Below are 22,045 nucleotides of genomic sequence, written 5' to 3'. Positions count from 1 at the left end.
AGGGCATACATAGGAAAGATCTTTGTGGGTATTTGTTTTCGTAATGTTAAACTTCCCTGTCATGCATTGAAAATGAACTTGGGAATCAAGTGAAACTTCTAGCGCAGAGATCTTTTGCAAAAGTAAAGCATATGTTTCACTCCTACAGGTGATGCAAGTGTTCTCTTTCGTTATATATTTGCAACTTATTCAAAATAGCTGATTCCTATCATGTATAAACAAGTCCTAGATGAATGTTTGGCATGGATTTACTTGTGAAATTTATCTTTGCTGTGGCAGTATTTTCGGGCACTAATGTTAGCATCTGGTGTATAATATCTGGTTACCAGAATCTTTTAGAATAGGCTTAAACACAGTTCCATTAATGCAGGCCATGCTCAGAATGCTTATGATTCCCTTGTAAACATAAAGATGAGTTTATTGGCCTTGATCTGGTTAATTTTTACGATTCCAGCATAAAAAATAATTATATCACCTGCTAATATCTTGATGATTCCTTCTGCTTCAAAGTTTATTGGAATTTGAGGGAGAAGAAAAAAGAAAAGTAGTAATGATTTATCTATGTGCTTGTGAACCTGCTATGTACATGGTCAAAGGTACTGAAAGATAGTATAGTTTGAAGGTGTTCTACATATGCTCTGATACATCAGAGACAGATTCACCTAAAATTGGAATGTGCTAAGGAGGATTAATGCATAAAACTTTTCATGATCGGTTTAAGGAGTTTAAACTATTAATCTATAAATAAGTATTCCAACTTCCAAACATTGGATTATATTTATACTGATTAAAATCTAGATTTATTACAACTCAGAAAATGTTGAAATTACAAGATCAGACTCAGAACCTTGACAATACCAAGGACTAGGGAAAATAATAAATGTTTTGAAAATAAGAGGTTATCTCATAAGGACCAGAGAACTATTGATGTTTGAACTAGCTTAAATAAAGGATTTAAAACCCCTGCAGCTCAAAGATTTTCAAGTACTATGGCTGTGAGGAATTAAAGGATTAAATATATTTAAATTTTTTTTTTTAGAATTTGAGTATGGAAACAATGCTTATAAATAAAGGAAACTGCTTGCTATGCATAGAGTTATTTTTCTCCTTGTTTCATAAGGAGATCATCCAATTTATAGAACTTGTTTGCTTTTCCGCACTCCTTCCCTCTCTCCCTCCTTGTCTCCCCCCTTTACTGCTTTCTTCCTTTTTGTATTTCTCACCTCTCCATCTCCTCCTTCTCCTTCTCTTTCTCCTCCTTCTCCTTTGACTCTTCAAGTTGCATAATGATAGTCTTAATAACTGGGAAATCCAAGGATTTCTAAGGGAGATCTGCCAGGAGATTGAATCTCAGCTCTGTGGCCTGCCAAGATTGACTATATAGCTGAGGTGACAGGTATAGTCTCATGGGGAAACTTGCCAGCCTCAAAGCAGCTGTAGAACACTACTGACCAGATAAACAACAGTGCTGGCAAGAAATAAAGGGCAAAATGGCCTACAGTTAAGACAAAATGAAAGAAGAAAAGAGAAAGTGAAAGAGGGAAAGCAGTAATCCACAAAAACTACAATTACTGTTGTTGTTACGACTCGTTATTCTCTCTCTCACTGTGACATAGTACAGGTAAACAATTTGTGTTATGTCACAAGGCTGTACACAGATTATACAGTTAGGAGGCAAACATAAAAACACAGTAATGCAGTAAAGAAGATGTATATTGCAACATAGAAAAAGACATCACTTCATAAGATCATTTTGTCTAGGAATTCACATTTTTTAATTGTCTTGCATGATTCTTTCTTTCCATGTTGTTCAAAGATTTTGTTTAATATTATATCAATAATCTAATATATCATCAGTGTGTCAGTAATTGCAATGATCACACTTGATCCGGTTCAGATATTTTAATTCATCCTGAGTGTAGGGAGTACATACTCGACCTAAATGAGAGTGCAAGAATCTGACCCAATTATAAATCCAATGTCAAAAATACTCCAGCTGTAAATCTAAATCTGCCTAATGAGCTGTCCCTTACTCTCAAAAGGGATATAAGAAAATCACCCACAGGTGTTTTGACCTTTTCTCTTATGCTATTTTCAGTTTCCTAAGGAGCTCCTAAGGAGCTCCCCTTCCTAAAACAAATTGAGAGGTAAAGATGTGTTAAGCCAAAGAGTTCAGGGCATGAGCCTGTGTTTGTTTAATGACAGTAAAGCACTGTGAGCTGACAGTGATGACATGCAATCTCTTGACCCTAGGCTGCATCATCTTTCCTGTTTCACTCTTCCCCTGCAGCTCTGGGTGACTCAGGGGCTCTTGTGCTGATGATAGAAAGCTCTGCGCTCAGACTGCCAGCCCCATGGGATCAGTGCCCGGCTGGTACAGCCTTGTAGCAAATTCCAACTCACCTTCTCCTTAGCTGGCTCTCTGGAGGATGCTATTTGATTAATTTCTGAGGTTTTTTTTACAGCATAGAGGAAGAAAGAAAAGACAGAGGAATACCTATAACCTCGCTTAAGACGACAGTCTGGGAGTGTAGCCTGCCACTTTCATCACAAGACACTGTTAATTCTCTCACCTTTGCAAGTGCCCTTGCTTCTCTCAATGCCCCAGGGAAACTGGACTGAGCAATGCTCAAACTAAGGAAACAGTGGAAGTGTTTTCCCTCTAATAAGAAATCAGTGAAATATTTTACATGCTGTAAATGAGCATAAATGAAAAGTTTCTTTCATCTTTTACCTAGGTATTCAATAGATCGAAACACAGATCTGGAGAGGTATTTCAATATTGATGCCAACAGTGGAGTCATTACAACTGCCAAATCTTTGGACAGGGAAACTAATGCTGTTCATAATATCACAGTTTTGGCCATGGAAAGTCGTAAGTATCCATAGAAAGATTTTTATCGCCAGTTTGTGCGTAAAGCTTGAGGCTTGGTGTTGATGAGCTTCACTCAGAGAAATTCTGGCAGCTGCAATCTGTGGCAGATAAAAATAGCATATTGCTTAATGTAAAAGAAATCTATATTATAAAATATAAAAATACAACAGTTTAGGTGTTTGCTCTTCCATTTGCTTCACACCTTGTGTATTCTTTTATCTTCTGAAAGACAAATACAAAAGAAGATGAAATATGTTAAGTCAGCAGTCTCACACTGAGTGTCATTACAGGAAAGGTGACATGGAAGACAGGGGAGAGTGGTTACCCCATCTCAGTGAGGGCACTCACAGTTGATTGCTGTTGGTCAACAGCAACATTCTTAAAAGCTGTAAAGAAAAGGGGATGTGAATGCTAATGTGGATTCATTTTCCTGACTCTAAGATACCACTGTAGAAGTTATTTTGTATTTGGTATCTTTTTCTGGTGTAAGATAAAAAGCGTTAAAAAATGTAGTGTTTCAAATCAATACAAGAATTCCTCTAATGCAGGTTCAAACATAAACTTGTTCTCCTTTGAATACATTTTGAAAAGTGTTTTTATATTTGATGAATTTATATCTTCAAATTTCATCTTTATTACTACTCTGTTGGGCTGTGATAACAAAAAAGTTATCAGTTCTCTGGCTTGCTATTGTAAAAATCATCACTTCTTGATTTCAGTGTGCTTAATTTAACATTCAACCTGAAAGTTAAGATTTATCATTTAGTGTCTCTATGAATCTATCATCTTCTATTATCTATCTTCTATTATCAGTAGTATTTTGGTCTAAAAACACAAAACAGAAAACAAAATTTTTCCTGGGTGGTAGCAAAACTGATGAGGTAGACAAGGGGCGTACCTGAAACAAATGAGGGTATAGGAGCAGAAGTAAAAGCTTGTACTGCTTTAATTTATATTTATGTCTGCTTGGTTTTCAATAAGCTTAGTTCAGCAGAGGAAAAATTTGGTGTCAAAAAGGCTTGCTTCTCTGGCATTTTACATGTGATATAAAAAACCCCACCTTGTGATTGACATTTGGATGCTTAAAATATTTATTAAAAGGAGGCTGCAATACATTATAAAAAATAAATACATGTTTGAAGTTTGTAAAGTTTTTTATTGTGTCCTGCTGTAACATTAAGATCATCATTTTTGGTGAAAAGGGATTATAACAAATCTTTTCCCTGCTCTGAAAGAGAAGCAAAATAAGTATTGCACTCACTGATGTCCGTATGCTTAGTCCAAAATATAATTGTTGTTTAAGGTTAAAGTATGACATTGGACAATGAACATACTCATAGTTTAGCTAGAGGTGTGTAACAGTTTAGGATGTAATTCATATTTATGCTGTTCAACATGTTAATGACAGTATTGAAATAGTGTGTGTGCACTTTAAATACTTTGGGATTTACTTCAGAATGCAGCCTTCTCTTCTTTTCTCTTACACATAGCTGATAAAATTCTGGTTTTGACTTCTCAATAGACTGATCCATCTAAAGTTCAGAAAAAAAAAAGTTTAACCTATAATAATCATGTTATTCTCCATATGAATAGTGGTGGTCTGGCTAGCTTGGTGATGATTTTACATACATCTTGCTTTTATCCTTCCATGTGATTTGATTCAATGCTGTGATTAGTGAATAAGATTTCCAGTTTATCCTAAGAGTAAAATCTTAGATTAATTGAAGCAGATGGAGTACATAATTGTTGGTCCAGAAGATCAAGACAAGAGCTTCCTTTGTATTTGAGGGAGGGATTATAATTGATTTGACATGCATATCCAAAAGAAGAATGCAAATAAAAAAGAAAATGACCTTCAGAATAACTTGCAAAGATCTCCTCTTAATTGTTTTATTGGACTTTTTCCTGTAGAGAATCCAGCACAGATTGGGAGAGGCTATGTGGCCATCACGATCCTTGACATCAATGACAATGCCCCTGAGTTTGCCATGGAGTATGAGACAACTGTCTGTGAAAATGCTCAGCCTGGTCAGGTATGTCTTGATAGGTTTTATGTTTATTTTTTACCAGATAATCAGCCATTCCTTATGAAAGCCTTACAGCTTTAAGAAAAATCCTCTTATGACAGTAAGAATGAGGTTCTGATGAACAGTACAAGCAAACAGTAGGAAAGATCTGAGTATAAAAAATATTGGTTGAAAGTCATGTTAAAATCTCTGGCTTTCTTTTGTACGATTGATACATTTTACTTAATTCACCTAATTTTGAATAATACTGACAATACATACTTTCTCCTAATTTTTGTGGGAAGTGGGAAGCAGTAACTCAAAGGTCATTCTGAGACTAAATGTCCACCATTCTGAAAATGAGTACACACTTTTAATCCCCCTAGGAAGTATGGACCTTAAGGACACAGTTTCACAATGGGAAAATATTCCTATTTTTTATTCCCATATTTTCAACTACACAAATATCTTCCAAGTAGTCCTAGACTTAACTAAATCTATCACTTGTTGTTTGTCCTTGGTGACCCTCATTTGGCCTTTTTCTCTCTACTTTGGAACACCTCACAAAATACATGTACTTTCTTAGTCTCTCCTCCCACTTCCAGAAAACTTGCAGATGTTGCACCTGCAAAGATCCTGCATATTTCCAGGAAGACTTTGTGCTTTTATTCCTTCTCCCAGTGTATTGTCCTTCCTGTGGTAGATGTTTATTGCACATTTCAAAATCACCTCATAATTTAAATTCTGACAAAAACCCACTATGATTATTAGCTTGTGTTCATGAGAAACACAGATTATGCATGCTCTTATTGTTGTACATTTCTGTTTTCCCTGTGCTCTGATCAGAACTGGACCAGAGAATTGGGGTTTCCAATTTTTGTGGATTTTAAGCAGTGGTGACAATTTCTTTCGAGGTAGATTTTGACAGAATTGTAGAAAATGAAATAAAAAACTATTAATAATGACATTTGAGAAAACAAAAATAATATAATGTGCCTTTCTGTTTTCCATTATATTTAAAAAAAACATTACATGGAATCGAATGCTCAAAAACATCACAGTTTCCTTGTGAAGGTTTACAACATTGATTACAGCCACTGAAAATAACACTAAGAGCCATCCAGAAGGCACATTTCTTCCACTGCTAAGTAGTTTATTACTCCAAGCTCTGGCAAATGACAGGACCTAACTTTCTCCCAGTGCCTGCAGAGCATTGCTTTGGACAATAAATTTGGTACAGGTAAAGAGTTGAGTCACACATTAACAGTCTCTACATGCTTAGGAGACTGGAAAACAAAAATTCAAGATGATTAGAACTTGAGGGAAGGTTGATATTTGGTAGGTAACAGAGGGTTAATGTAATGTACATGTACATATGCTTCAATGAAACCCTGATGTATCTCAAAACAGGTGATCCAAAAAATTAGTGCAATTGATAAGGACGACCCACCAAATGGCCATCAGTTCTACTTCAGTTTAACAGCAGAGGCAGCAAATAACCACAATTTTACATTGCAGGACAACAAAGGTAAGAATACTTTGATTTGGTAAATATTCATCAATAATAGCACCTTCCATTTTCAATGCAGCAAGCTTTTTATGACCTACATAAACTTCTGTTCTGGTAAGGACATAAAGTACAATCAGCCTGCCAAATAATTTTATCTGTAGACTATTTGTCAAAGGAATTAAGCTGTTGCTTGAATCATTTGAAGCCTTGAGCCAAGCAGAGCAGCATCAAATTTTTAAATCTTTACCTTTTTTTTTTTTTCATCAGTCACTCTTCACATTTTTTGCATGTATTTATGGGTTTTTATCTAAATTATATTTTATCTTGGGGTAGTGACTGAAAAATGTCCAGGAATTCATGTCTTATTAATATAACTCAGGGCATAAAAAATGAGTGCACAATAGATGGAGATGTTTTGTGATTTGTGGAGTTTTTGTTTGGTTTTTAGAAAAAACATATCTTTTCAGTAACTAAGTATGTCCCCTTTTGAAGAATGCTTTTGATAATGAAAGCTGTCTATAATATTTGCACAGACTTCTTATGACTGTTTCCTCAAAGGCTCCCACTGACATCCCATTTCTGCTAGTTAAAATATCTGAGAACACACTCTAATTACTGCCCTCATTAGTTGCACTGCACAGTACAGCAGCTGGGCACGTGTCAGGCTGTTTAGCTATTAGCTGTAGCAAACAGAACTAAATAGACAGGGTATTGCTCTTGCACTGCTCTTTTATGGATCAGTACTTAGCCAGAGCTACAAAGTCATCCTATTAGTAAAACAAGAAAAACAAACATATGGACACTGAAGGACACTGTTTGTACAGGCAGACTTTGAATAATATTCAGTAAGCATAATGTGTGACCTAATAAAGTTCTTTCATGCAGATCTTCCTTGCCTTACCTTACATGTAGTTAATGAAATGCTTAATTTTCTTCATATGAACAGCTTGCAGTTTAAAACTGAAGACTCTAATAGTAACACAATCAAAATAATAAAAGTGCATTAGAATAGAACTGTTCAGAAATCTTACATCATGAAAACTGTAAAGTAGTTAATGAAAAGAGACCCTCTTCCCTAAAAACTTACAACTTAATAAAAGTAATACTAGACTTTTCTAATGCCTGTAAAATCAGTGGAGGTACAAGACATAGCAGCAGCTGCCTCATGCAACATTAGTTAATTCTATGCATCTCTCATGTGATGTTATATCAAGAGGTGTTTGCATATTTTGCCAGATAGATCATAAGAGGTGACACAGTAAGATAATTTTGCTGACTACCAATATGTCTTGTCTATGGATAGATAGGTAAGTAGATAGATAGATAGACCAACTGCATGGACATTTCTATACATGCTGGGAGATGTAACTCCCTACCTCTCAGGAGCTCTCAATCTGTGTTGTACACAGTGAGTTTTGCACGTATCTTCTTGAACACATGGGCTTTTAAATCACACAACTCAGACCACTGTCAATGTATACATTTTAGTCTGATTATAATAGCCATCTTGAATCTCAGAAGAGTCTGAGAACAACAGCATTTCTTTGTTGCGTGCACAATTACCTTGTTTGTGCATGTATGGGAATTTTTTTTCATTTGAAAAATATTTCATTGACCTTCAGAACTTATTCTCCTATTAATATGGTCACTGCTTCAATTAATATGATATCTATAGCTGTAAATAGTTGAAATAGATGCTTGTAAATTAACTGGAAATCTAAATGAATTTAGATACCTAATCTGATCACTGAAGGGCAATTTTTTTTTCTTTTTACAATTATCTCACCTTCAGCTATCCATCCGGGTTATAAAAATTTGAGCTTAGCTAAAAACAAATGGACCCCTGCATTTTTGAAATATTCTTTTGTTTAAAATAAAAATCTTCTTGTTTAGTTGTGTATGATTTCTCAGTTGATCTTACTTCTGCAGCTTCAAAAGTATATGACTGGGAAAGGAAAACTTGTTGAAATAATTTTAATGTTTTTATAAAGTCTTTAAGTAGAAGGCTATAGTATTTATAAGCTTGTGTTTCAGAAAACTCACATATTTTATAATTTGTGTTTTTATTCCTTTATCTAGATAATACTGCGACAGTATTAACCAAAAGAAATGGGTTTCGAAGACAAGAACAGTCTGTTTTCTACTTGCCAATATTCATAGTGGACAGTGGATCACCTTCACTTAGTAGCACTAATACTCTCACCATCAGGGTCTGTGATTGTGATGCAGATGGTATTGCTCAGACATGCAATGCAGAAGCATATATCTTGCCTGCAGGACTTAGCACTGGAGCCCTGATAGCAATATTGGCTTGTGTCTTGACTCTGCTAGGTATGTCTTCTTTCTGTTACCCTTATTCTCCATTCAGTTCATTGTGGAAAAAGATACATGCATATAAACTTCAACATTCCCGTCCACCCTGATTTCTGCGAACAGGCACAGATAGTACTCAAGAAAGAACAGCATTTTGTATCATTAGCACAAAAAAACCTTTAGATTGGGATTATCAGTTTAGATTATTTGTTTCTATATCAAATCGCCTCCAGACAGATATTAGAAATTACAGTAAAAGAAAAAAGCTTTGACTTACCTCAAATGCAATATTTAAGAAATAGACAACGCGGTTTATGGAAGCATCTGGTTTAGCCTACTCACCATTAACCAGTATCCGTGTGTCCCTTTTCCACAAGCATAATTGTTTTTAAACATTTACTGATTTGCATAGAAAAAAAGATATTCAGAAAATATAACAGATGCAATTTACTTATGAGAATCCTAATTAATTGACATAATTTGCAGAGTAATTTTTTGTTACTTCTGGAAATGGTAGCACAGCTGGATTTTATGTCAGGCAGTAAAACTGCAACTAGATAAAAGGCAGTGGAAAGGAGGGGAATAGTGTCAACATCCTAGTTTGCCTAGCATTTCCCATGTAATACCTAGTCATTAAGCAGTAAATGGGAGAATAAAGGGTAAAATCAAGAAATAAAACTAAAGAATAAGGTGAGCAAAAGTGAAGTTTTGGGTTTTGTCTGAAAATTCTTATATTAACATGGTACCTGGTTCAGCACAAAAGAATTTCCATCGGTGTTGTTATATCAATTAAGAGATTTTTCTATTCCATGTCTGTACATATCAGTCTAAGGAAAGGGAGAAGACCACAGTCTTCTTATGTTGGTATATCCCAGTGGTGTTTATCTACCACTGTTATCAAAGCAATTTGCATAGGTCAAATCAAGAGACTTGTGTCCAAACTTCTGTCTATGGCAGTATTTCTACCATGTACAGATATGTCTTCTTTCACACTCTGATTCATGTCACTAGAACCCATTAGAAGGAAATGTTCCTTCTGCTAAAATGTTTCTAAAGGACTCCAAAATGAAAAACCTGTTGCATAGTTTTTTTACAGAGTAATAAAAATCACTACCTCTGCAACCAACTTACTCAGTAGCTATATATATATATATATATATATATATACACATATATATAGGAGGTGGCATTTCTAAAGTTTTCCATCTACGTGACATAAAAAAATCTAACATCATAAGACTTTATTCTCACTCAACACATGGTTAGACCTAGGTTTAAGAAATTGAAGGGAATTGTTGCCAGAATGCCAGAAGTTTTAATGAACATTTTTAAATATCATTTTTCTAGTAGCATTTCTAGCCAATTTATGTACACAAATGAACTTTATTTGGACATGAAGCTAAATGTTAGAGTTCAAAAAAGATATAAAAATATTCTCTTATATCAACCGGCATTAGTATCAGTGAAAAAACACCCGTTTTAAACTTTAAGTCCGATATACTTAGGAATAAAAGTCCTGTAACCATAGCAATTCATTTGATCCAAAAAGTAAATCTCACCATTTTTGTTATACATGAAAAGCTAGTTTCTGAAGATTACATAGGAAACTGCTTTAGGTACCATGCAGCTTGGTCTGGCCATAAACTTTTCTTAAATAGAAGCAGTAGGATTTCGAGAAGACCATTGAGTGGAGGCAAAACATATTGGCACCAAATAATTTGCTTATTCTACTTGGTACACCAGGGGTCAAATACTACAAATAAACCAACAAAAAAGCTTTTATTCCAGTTATTCTGAACGGGGATTTGGTAAAAAAAATCTTGCATATTACCACCACACCACTGATTTTATTTGTCAAAGATTTTGGTTTTCCAAAATAATCTGTCTGAAGGCATCAACATTGTTTATCCAAACAGACATTTGTATGTGCCACCATCACTTCCAGTCTAAACTGTTCCTTTTGAGTACAGTTCAAAGCTGCAGGAACAGGTTAGGCTGTGTTTGTATGATAACGCTGGCTTTGAGTACTACATTTGGGTACTGTATCACATTTCAGTCTCAGCTGCATGCCAGTGTCCACAAGGAAGAGGTACCTAAACATCCCTGATGCCTAATGAAACCAAGCTGCTTGTCTGCTCCCAGAGACTTCTTCTCTGATTTGCTCCTAGAATATGTTTTCTGGGACCAGCTGCATGGTGGTATTGCTAGGAATTTATTTTTACCCTTTGCATTCATTCTTGAGAAAGATGCTGAAGATCTATTAGTATAGCATAAAAAACAGGCTTCAGCTGCTGGCAAATGGTTCCAGGACTGGAACAAGGGATGCACATTTTGTGTAAGACTTTATCAGTGAAAAGAGGATACAGTCTACTGGATCAATATCTTTCCCTTACCCAAGATTAACATGCAGTAAAAATCCGGTTGCATTAATCAATGTCATCTTAATGTGGGTGCCAGTTGTAAAGCATAGAAAACATGAAATTTGCACAGATGGAATGAATGCATGCATTCTGGCACTAGGGTCCTGAATTCTCAACCAGATCTTACTTTCTTAAAGTTAGTATGATATACTTTTTGATCTTGCCCCATACATCCCTATGGCTGATACATAACCATTTGTCTTTACCAAGACCTGGATTGTCTCAGTAGGATTTCTTAGTGTTACTACTTTTACTTAAGCAAGCGATCAATTTTAGATAAGCCCAATGTTTCCACTGACTCTAAGAAAGAAGAACGTTTTTAAATTGCATTCTTTTTATGATAATTTTATATAGTATGGTATAGACTAATTTTTCAAACTAAAATAATTTTTAAAAGCTAAAAGCATTTACAAACAAAATCTCTATCTTCATACTGTCTGATGGAGTTTAGATTCTAAATTTTATTTCACAAGAAAATTCCAGTACTTTTTTAATTACTCAAAACAGCTTTCCAATTATGCAGTAAGGCTGAGTTGTACAGTGTTGCATCAGATTCCAATAGTACAGAAAGAAAAAAAATCTAAAAAATCATAAAAAAGCATACAAAAGGTAGTTTGATTAGGTTTGGACTACACATAGTTTTGAGGAAGGCAAGTAGAATTTTTTTTTTACTTTTCTGAAAATTATATGGTAATTTAATTCAAGGCAATTTGTTTTTCAGTTAGCATCTTCCAGAAACAGTAATTGCTTTTGTAACAACTGTTTAGCATAAAATGTTTACATGAAATCACACAAAAAAAATATTCACCTGTAGATAACCTAATCACATTTGAGAAGTTAAGTAATTTCTTTGTATGGAAAGCTATATTGTCACAATATATTTTCATAATTGTTGTCTTTTATACTTCTGAATGTAATTTATTAGTGCCACCTATTTTCTTAGGAAGACTGAAGAAAGCTTCCTATTAGTGTGGCACTAGAGTTTACAAGGGTAATATATTAATAAAATTTGAAAATACAGCTTTGAATCTTTTTTTTTTCAGTTGAAAGACACCAAATTTGTTATCATTGTCAAAATACCTGCAAATTAAATCAGAACACATAACTGTGATTTGTAAAAAAGAAGAGGCAGTTCTAGTCATAAGAATCCTATTCTCTTAATAGGTACAACGTGTACAGAATGTGACTATGTAATATGAGTAGAGTTTGGCCTTGCAATTCTGAAAGTGATAAATGTGTAACTGGGGGAAAACATTTAAGTAGGGGTACCCAAAGCAACACTTCCAGAAAGTGGTTGAATATGAAATGCAGCAGCTGTTTTCTGACAGTTTGGGAGTTGATTAGGGTCACTCAGTGTGGGCATTTAAAGGTCACAGTCACTTTGCATATATCAGTCCAAACTGATTAAACAACAGGTATAGGTGAAGTTTGTTAAGTGGAAATTAAATTCAAGTTTCCTGAGTCTTGGCCTCTGAAATCCCCAAACCTTATCTGACTGTACTGGCAACTGCAAGGTATAACTAAATAGGTTATTAGTGTGCTGCTTAGATGGCTGGGGATCTCCAATCATCAGCTTTATGAATCATGACACACCTAAGGCATAAACCAGTGTGCAGATCTGCTTGCAGCTGATGTGGCTTATTGCTATAGTAAATTCCTGGCTTAGGGGTATAGTGTATACAAATTGTGGTAATGCTTGTGATTTAGCTCTGTGCCTTTCTGTATAGCTCTGCATGTAGTCTTCTCCCTCAGGGCATCTCACGACTTTTATGGCTTTCTTACAATTATGCTGCAGTTGCCTTGAGTACAAAAGGAAAAATTAATACCAGACCAGAGAAATATGTTCGGGTGAACTAAACCTGACTTATTACCAGGTCGCACCAAAATGGAAATTTCATGGTAATTCCAGAAAGCACATTGAAAAGTGGCAAAGCAAAAATCCACTCTTGCGTTCGAAGGTGTTTGTTTAAGGACTGACTTGGGTGAACTGAAACTGCAAACATTAAATGTATACTAGACACGAGGATAAAACTGTGTATTACCACAGCTATTATAAAGACAAACATTTTTTTTGCTTGGCTACTGTACCTATTAAAGGAAATCAATATTTCTAAAAATTTAGGTAAATCAGAAGTATTAAAAGGTTAGTTTAAATCAGTCTTTGTTAATTTTGGTTATTAAGACTTTATAATTAGCAGCTTAAAATATCGATTTGTTTATTTGTTACATCACATACAAAATCTGTATTGTCATTTCATCTCCTTAGTATGAGTTGGATGTATCTGTATGGAGCCAATCTAATGCCCTCATTTGTGCCTGAAGGTTTTCCACTGTATTATTTCTTTTCTAACAATCATGAAATTAGGTTTTTAGAAGTTCAGACAGTCCCTAATTACTGACTTAATGTCTGCTTTTGTCATAAATGTAGGAAATAAAAGCCCACCATTACCTAATGAGAAATGAAAAAAACCTTCAAAACCATTTGCATTTGATTTAAATAGCAGTGAAAATTGTTTAGGGCTTGTATTCATTTCTGCAGCTCCTGCAATGCAGCTAAAACTTTGTTCATTTAGAGGTTAAACTTTATTGTTCATGGCTGCTGGAAAGGTTAGAAATTAATAATCTTATAAAGTTATCTAAATGCTAAAATATTTAACCTTTAGAAAGACTCCATATTTTTCTTGGCTTCAAGCAAGTCTGAGAGATAGAAGGAACACTATATAAAACATTCACTGTATCTTGATTTTTATTGTACCTTTAGGCAGACCTTCCTACTAAGTTTCTTATTTTACACTTATTAGCATGTCTTTAAATTTCAACATGAAGTATGTTAAGAGGGACAGTAGAGTAAAAATGCATTTATTGAGTAAAGTAAATTATTAGCTGCTTACTTATATGACAATAAAAATGTGGCAGTAAATGTTAAAAACAGTAATTAAGAAGTTATGTCAATAGAGATCTTGTTTGAACTATCTATTTGTACCGTCAGCAAGGTAATTTCAGTTTAAAATATCTTTTATAATAAGGGAAAACATTAAGAGTGGAGTGCAATTGTATCTAATGACAATTTTATGTTCTCTGCCGTATAATTTACAGCTTATTATACAAATATCAGAATGTTTTGAAATTTCACAAATGTCACTTTAAAGGTCAACATTTCAAATTATTAAACTGCTTATGTAAATATTGTTCAAAGGAAAATGCCCTAAACTAGAGGCTTCTGAATTCAATACATAAAGGATGAATCAGGTAGATGCCAGGGGCAAAAAATGTGAGAGGGTGATGTTGGTTATGTAGTAATATAGTCATGAGATATCTATTAGTAGATGGATTATCAGATATGTGTTTGGTAGCTACTGAGAAAAGAGGAAAGAATTGTTGCCTAACATATTTGTCAAAAATTTTATGGGAAAAAAATATAGTTGCAGCTTTATTTTTAGACATGTGTGGTTCCAAAGGGAAATAAAAATAATGCATAAAGGCATCTCTGGCTTTAGCCAATTACAAATAGTACCATAACATCTGTAGACATATACAGCTTTCTTGCACATACAATTTACTGGTTTATTCTAGCCAAGCGATCCTAATTTTAAGTAATTCCTCACAATGACTTAATTGATACTGATTTTAAGATCACTCCATGAAAAGGCTTTCAAGAATGGTAGTCCCACATCATGCAATTTGTGGAGGCCACTTTTGAGACTACGTGGGGAACCTCAAGCTTAATTTTATCTCTATCACCTTTTAGCTTTTGTTTTTCCATATGTTTCTACAGCATTTAATTGGCATTGTAAGTAAAGATTGAAAATGTTATTGATGCATATAGCCATATAATCTTAACATTAAAAATAATCATAAAATCAGAAGAGGTTAATTAAATGTGGAATGACACTTTTCAACGTACTGTTATTTCTTCAATCATAGTGATGCCTGTGGTTTCCTAGGAGTGTCATTAACTCAGCAAATGTTATCCAGATGCTACAGTATAGTATTAATTATTTTCTAGGAGGATGATTCACACTCCATCATGTCCCACAGATGGATGCAATATTCACAGTATTGGTTCCATATTTTGTGTATCACCAGTGATGTTTCTCTACCAAAACTGTATTAGAACAAGAGGAGACTTGAGCTAGTTTCTTTCAGTGCTTTTGGCTGCCACTGCAGTTTAGTATTAGCTTTCAAGCTGAAAGAAACTTCAAGGGTTAAAATTGAATAACCAATTATATTTGTAGTTCTGGTTCATCCAGTAAACTGTAGCTAAAGCAGTTGTCTTTAGATGTAAGGCATAAATCTCAAGTGCAGCACTTTGCATTTTTCAGGAAAGTGAGATCTTATATAGAAGTGGTTTTATTCCATGAACTAAGACAGTCTTATTTTATACATTGCTTAAAAATCTGATGTTCTCCAACATAAAGTTTTTAAACTTTATTTTTATTTGGCACATATTGATCATACACTTTCATGCTGTCACTTTCCAAACTATGGTTTTTAAATTCTATTCCATCAATTTATGAATGTGCTTTTATCAGTTCGGCATTTAAGAGTTCAGGAAAAGTTTTTTGGTTTTTTTTTTTAAATTATTATAATTTCTGGACTGTGAGATTTTCATAGTCAGACTGAACCAGTATTGAAATTCATGCTTAGCAGACAATATAGGATATTAGAATTAGAAATGAAGAGGCTAATCCTGAATGATTTGGGAAATAGATTCTTTAGGGTCTAAAAAGCTTATAGTTTAAAAGTTATTTCATAATCTGCTAAGTTTCACATTTAGCTGCACAAATTTCTTGCATCTAACTGTATAAATTCCTTGGGTCTTTGTCATATAAATTAATGGGTACTTCCAACATTAGGAAAAATATGAGAAAACTTTGGCACTGCTAAAACTCTAACTTTTCTTTTTTCCAGTTCTTGTCTTGCTGATTGTCACTATGAGGCGACGGAAAAAAGAGCCCCTCATTTTTGATGAAGAGAGAGATATCAGAGAAAACATTGTCAGGTACGATGATGAGGGTGGTGGAGAAGAAGACACAGAGGCTTTTGACATGGCTGCCTTGAGGAACCTCAACATCATGCGAGACACCAAGACCAGAAGGGATGTGACACCTGAGATTCAGTTCTTGAGCAGACCAACTTTTAAAAGTATCCCAGATAATGTCATTTTTAGGGAATTTATCTGGGAAAGACTAAAAGAAGCTGACGTGGACCCCTGTGCGCCGCCCTACGACTCCCTGCAGACATACGCATTTGAGGGGAACGGCTCGGTGGCGGAGTCGCTCAGTTCTTTAGATTCCATCAGCTCAAACTCTGACCAGAACTACGATTACCTCAGTGACTGGGGCCCTCGTTTTAAAAGGCTTGCAGATATGTATGGGACCGGACCAGAATGCTTATACTCCTAGCCTTGGAACCTTTCTCTGAAAATGCACTGAAGAATATTAAAACAGAAAACTCAACCTAACAGACTGAGGAAAGTTGTAAATATTTTCCCATTTTTTAAATTTTAGGTTGTTGTTTTGGTTTTTTTTTTTTGTTTTTGCCTTGGTGGAACATATCTTCATTAGACTTGTCCTAGGGACTGCACTGACCACACAGAATATGAGCATTTGGTGGCATTTTTGATAAAATGAAATGCTCAGCCACGTTCAAATAGATAGCAACCCTGAAATACCTGCAGAGGCAACTCACGTTCAAGAGTATGTTACACAGTCACCTCAGTGAGCTGGCATCTGTAGATGCCTTCACAGTATTGCTATATTGAGAATACAGAGTCCCTGTTTTAGGAAGAAATAAATTTTCAAGTATATAACTCAATACAATATTACAGTACATGGTATTTACACAGGCAAGGTTTTTTAAGAAAATTTTCTTTACTCTGTGCATACAGCTTACTAGAACAAAAGTAGGAGGACTGATGAAAACAAACAAAAGCCCAGAAAATATTTTTTGTGTTTCTTCTGAGCTATTTAATCAGAAATTTCTTTAATTTTCTGGGTAGATTTCGAGAAATTATTGTTTGTACTAAGAAATTCCACAGTGTGTCATCAACTTACAAAGTAGCTTAAAATTCACATAAAATGATAAATATGGAGGTATAGTCCTACGGATGGGAAGTTTTGTGATGCCCATGTAGGTATAGAAAAGGTGTTGCTATCTATTTGCTATTTTTTATTCTCTCTTCTGATTTGTACAGGAGAATTTATCCTTTTTTATTATTGTTTGACATAAAGTGTTATATTTATTTTCGAACTCCAATCTCTACTAAATTCAGGTCCATTTTACTGCCTCATGGTTTTAGACTTGTCAGAACATGCTGATTTTTCTCCAGTCTCAGATAAATGTAGGAAATGAAGCATGGAAGTGGAAAAATTACAGTAAACAAGGCCACCCACCATTCATCCCACAGAAAGGAGAACAGCGCCAAGGATGTGCAGTTGTTCTTCGGAGCCATTACAAAGTCTGAGACATTTAAAGAAGATATTTGTGCATTGAATTTTTTGAAAGAAGACTGCAGAGGTAGCTGGGAGTGTCTTTAATGCAAGATTTAATTTTCAAGGTTAAACATGCTATATGCTTCAAAGACTGTAAAGACCTCACTCTTCTTCCCTTCTCTTTTGCTGCTGATGAATCACAGTAAAAGATTTTTCTATTTCTTTCTTATGTTAAGCAATGTAATACTATTAACTTCAGAGGTCATCTTTAGATCCTGCTGCACATAAGTATTATTTCCCCAAGGTGTTAACTCACTACACGTAATTTCTATGCTGGTTCAGGAGTGCCAAAACAGAAGGACAACTATTGTTGGTTAATATACTGTATGATTTTGAAGTAGGATTTCTTAGAATAAGACAACTTTTTTATGATTCTGACAATATTTATACTTCATCTTTCACGATTTATTACTAGATAATAAGACATATATTCAAGTTAAATAGTGGGTTTAGGTATTATTTCAGACTATTTTTTTGTTTTAGAAAAAATGTAGATGAGTTCTTAAATTAGAATCTTTTCCTGCAAATTTTTTGCTTGTACCTAACTTGAAATCACTTGACCTGCCTGCAATTACTGAGAGGTACACCAAATGTTTACAGAACTGTGTTTGTGAATAGAAGGTGCTCCACAGAGGATGATGCTCACTCTAAAAGTACTTCTCTCGGAGAGAAGGATCCTTGTACTGAAATCCTAATGTATGAGTGATGTGAGGCTGGGGGATGGGAAATTATTATTAAGGATCTTTAATTTTTGCAGCCCAGCATTATCAATTAATTATGTGAAAGTGGCCTTCAGCTCCAACAGAAAAGAAAAATAATTTTAATCATCTACAACATACTTAATTTGAGTTACATGTTAATAGACAATCATTGTTTCATAATTCAGTAGATTTGCTTCTAGTTGTATGAAATATATATATATAGGCATATATATATATATATATGACAGATTTTGTAATGGAACTGAAAGATATCGTCCATGACTTTTAGTCATACATGTAAGATTTTCAATAAAAGTATTAAAAATAGGAAAAAAAAGAACCATGTGTATACAGTTTAATGACAGCAAGATATGCTGCAGAATATAAGCAGGTATTAAATCAGAGAGGTTCTGAAAGAACAGTTTTCATTAATCTCCTTGTTCTTTGTGGGAAGATAATTCATGCATCTGGATTAAGATGTAAAAAAGGCTGATTTTAGCACATAACATTCACAGGAGATTTAAATGTGATTTAGAGTAAACAGTCTAATTTCCTTGGTTTTCTACCTTCTGTATCTGTAAAAACCCAAAACCTCCACTATTAGGAAACTATGTTAGGGTGGGGTTTCTTTGATGTGCTTTCTACAGAAAAAAAAAATATGCTTTATTCTGATACCATAAAAGCTCTTGCACATATATGTTTCTGTTGCACAGTTCTAATTTAATTAAGTTTGCTGTTGCATTCTACATGCTCACCTGCTGATTGTATTGTTGCAGTAAGAAAGGAAGGTGGAAATTCCCTATGTTTGGTGACATATATTACTACAGCATACACATAAGGGTGTGTGTAATGTGCATACTATATAATGCTCACCAAAAATTACCATGACTACAGGTTTTTACACTTCATAATCTGATTCAAATTCTTTTGTTGAGTCTTAGTTATGGTGCATAGCTGGATGGCATAAAGTATATTCTACTGACTAAATACTATAAAATGTAAAAAAACATTTTCTCTGTCCTGGAAAGGTGATGAAATTATTTGGGCACATTAATTAACACAGGCCTTTAAAAATACTTCCAATCATATTTATTTATTTAACTTTCTGAAGAGCTTCAGTATCTAACTAGAAGCCACAAATCCTAGATAAAAAATAGGTCAAACATTGCAGTCTCTCCCATCTTTCAGTGGAATAACATGTCTTTCCTTCTGCCATATGCCAATGGAATGAGCTTATTTTAGATTGAGATTTCCAAGAATCTTGAAAAGTGCACTGTTTTAAGAGTGCTACTAAAATACTCCTGCAATAAATTAAGCTGTTTGAAGAACACTTAGGGGAAAGACTTCTTACTCTGTTTTGACCAGTGTGAAATCTACTGGCTTCAACAGAGTCAAACAATGGACATTCTGACTAATATTCCCTATTCAAAAGAATAAACCTGATGCACTTACTCTAGGTTATATTCCCACTAAGACGTAGCATAGGCCTTCCTAAGCCTCCTAGTTCTGATGGCCGCTTAATATAATCACTGCAGGACTCATGAACTTTGATGCTACTGACTGAAATTTCTCCTACTCTCAAAGAATTAAGGGAGAAAAAAAAAAAAAAAAAAAAACCCAAAACAAGTCCCTTTTTACTCTTTTATTTGTTATTTTGAAAGGGAGAGGGAGGATTCATCACAATGTCCTTTTTCAGTTAAGGTCTTTTCTAATTTTTTTTTCCTGTTTACACTTCAAGTGTTAGCAATAATTAATAAAAAAAATTCCTATCACTTTTTATTTTAGAAGTTTTGGATGAAAGCATGTTATGAAATATAAAATTGCAGCACCTTATTTTTATGGACAAACACTCTTGTATGATATAAGGAAAAGTCGTAGTTTGTCATTCTAAAAAGGAAATAAATATAAATAAAGCATACAATTATATTGGCTTTTAAGATCCTTAAAGAGTTGAAAAGTGGACACAATTACCTATATCAAATCTAGTATTAAATTCTTGTTTGCAGTCCATCATGTGACTGATTTTAATTTTTAAATACAGATTTTTTTTGTCTACTTTAGAATCTATATAGAGTAATACTGCTTTGGGGCATCATTGTCTTCACTTCATTAGTGATAGAAGGGGTCAAGTATATTTTTACTGGTCTGTGACTCTAAAATGGAATTGCTAAAGATAGAAATGTCACTTTACTTATTTGACAGAAATGGGAAAGTCTACAAGAGCTCTAAAAATTGCTTTTTTAACTATGCCATCCTTAAGTCTGACAGATCTACATCTAAATTTTTCAGATACATCCTAAGATGTATTTTCACCCCAGAATGATTCCTTCCACACCAAAAATTATTCTTCAGTTGATTTTTAATGCAGCTAAAATGCATTTTATTGTTCACTGATTTTTTAGAATATATTTCTTCCTTAATTTTTGTTCTTTGAACTAGGGGAATCTCAGTACACAACATATTTTCTACATGAAGGGAATGAAAAAAAAAATCTACATAACATAGGCTCTACTTTGTTACTATAATTTACCTTTTCTCAGAAAAGAAAGAAAAATATTTCCCAATGGTACATAAAATCCATGAAATCTTAGACCATACAATTGCCTATGAAAATATATCAGTTGAAAAAACTTGATTTTGCTCATCATTATATGACATGAGATTGTAATGGAATCTTTATGTGAAGCCTTATATATCTGATCAAACACAATGAAAGAAGAAATCAGCATGAGAATTTTCTGGAAATCAGAAGATCTCATTTGAAGCCACAGTAGTGTGTTGCAAACACTCCTCATATGTGAACACATATTTTCTAAAATTATGTGTATGTTTAAACATTCCACTCCCAAACCATTTATTTTAAAATATTTTTTTTAATCAGAGAATATCTGGAAAAAAGTAATCCTATTCTCAAAAACTTTGTTTATCCCCATGGATGACTGAGAAAGAAAAATATAATTTAGATTCAGGCAAAACTTTTAATATTGCCCTCACAATGAAAGCAAATTGGTGTCATATTTTGACCCAAAGTAGTTTAAATGGTGTTAGAAGTGTTGCAAGGACAATGATTTCCATGCATTTTTTAAAAAGATGGTATCAGATTGAAATTCCTATTCCTAGAAATAATGTGAGGTTTAAATGGAGTTTAATATTTGGATGATTAATTAAGGTCATAAACCTGTTGTGATGGATGCTGAACCACTACTAGGGGAAAAATCAAGGATTTTACTTTCTTCTCCTATTCACCAGTATCTCGGTCAAAGTCAGAATTTCAGTTTCACCAAAGAAAAATCATGTCAAATCCAAGTTGAACACAACAGGTAATTAGATGTTGTGTCTTCCTCATAAAGGCTAAAAGACATTTACCTTATTCTATTCAAATATTCTTTTCTGATTATGTCTTGACTGCCTAGGTCATTTGACCTGAGACTTGTGAAGTTATTGTGGTTTGGGGGTTTTGGGAGGTGAGGTTTGTTTGTTTATGTTTTGTTAATGTTAAAATTGGTATTCTTGCTGAAATGCTTATGTTTGAATGAGCTGACCTTTTTCATTGAATTTTTGGGTTTGTTTTTCTTTGGTCAAAACCATACTGGCCTTGATAGTAAGTAAGTATATCCTGACTTCTATTTTGACTCCAAACCCACCTTTTCTGTACTATTAATAGCAAAAAGAAGGTCCTGAGGTGTTCCCTCTCTTTGATGTCAAAAAGCTACGAAGAAAAAGACA

General features: G+C 34.1%; 1 protein-coding gene across 2 annotated transcripts in view; it reads left to right on the top strand.

Annotated features, from left to right (window-relative positions):
- Window positions 1–18,656, top strand: part of CDH7 (cadherin 7) — an 82,822-nt gene extending 64,166 nt beyond the window's left edge. Inside the window, exons 8-12 of one of the 2 annotated variants that reach the window (XM_005423328.2) lie at window positions 2,739–2,875; window positions 4,787–4,908; window positions 6,292–6,409; window positions 8,471–8,722; window positions 16,036–18,656. In XM_005423328.2, the coding sequence (XP_005423385.1) occupies window positions 2,739–2,875; window positions 4,787–4,908; window positions 6,292–6,409; window positions 8,471–8,722; window positions 16,036–16,529 (1,123 nt within the window). In that variant the 3' untranslated portion in view covers window positions 16,530–18,656. The remainder of the gene's footprint in view (window positions 1–2,738; window positions 2,876–4,786; window positions 4,909–6,291; window positions 6,410–8,470; window positions 8,723–16,035) is intronic. The other variant, XM_031058852.1, reaches the window with a different exon arrangement.
- The last annotated feature ends 3,389 nt before the right edge of the window (window positions 18,657–22,045 follow it).

This window comes from Geospiza fortis, unplaced genomic scaffold (assembly GCF_000277835.1).
Source record: "Geospiza fortis unplaced genomic scaffold, GeoFor_1.0 scaffold100, whole genome shotgun sequence".
Lineage (NCBI taxonomy): Eukaryota > Metazoa > Chordata > Aves > Passeriformes > Thraupidae > Geospiza > Geospiza fortis.
This window is presented reverse-complemented; position numbering and strand designations above follow the sequence as displayed.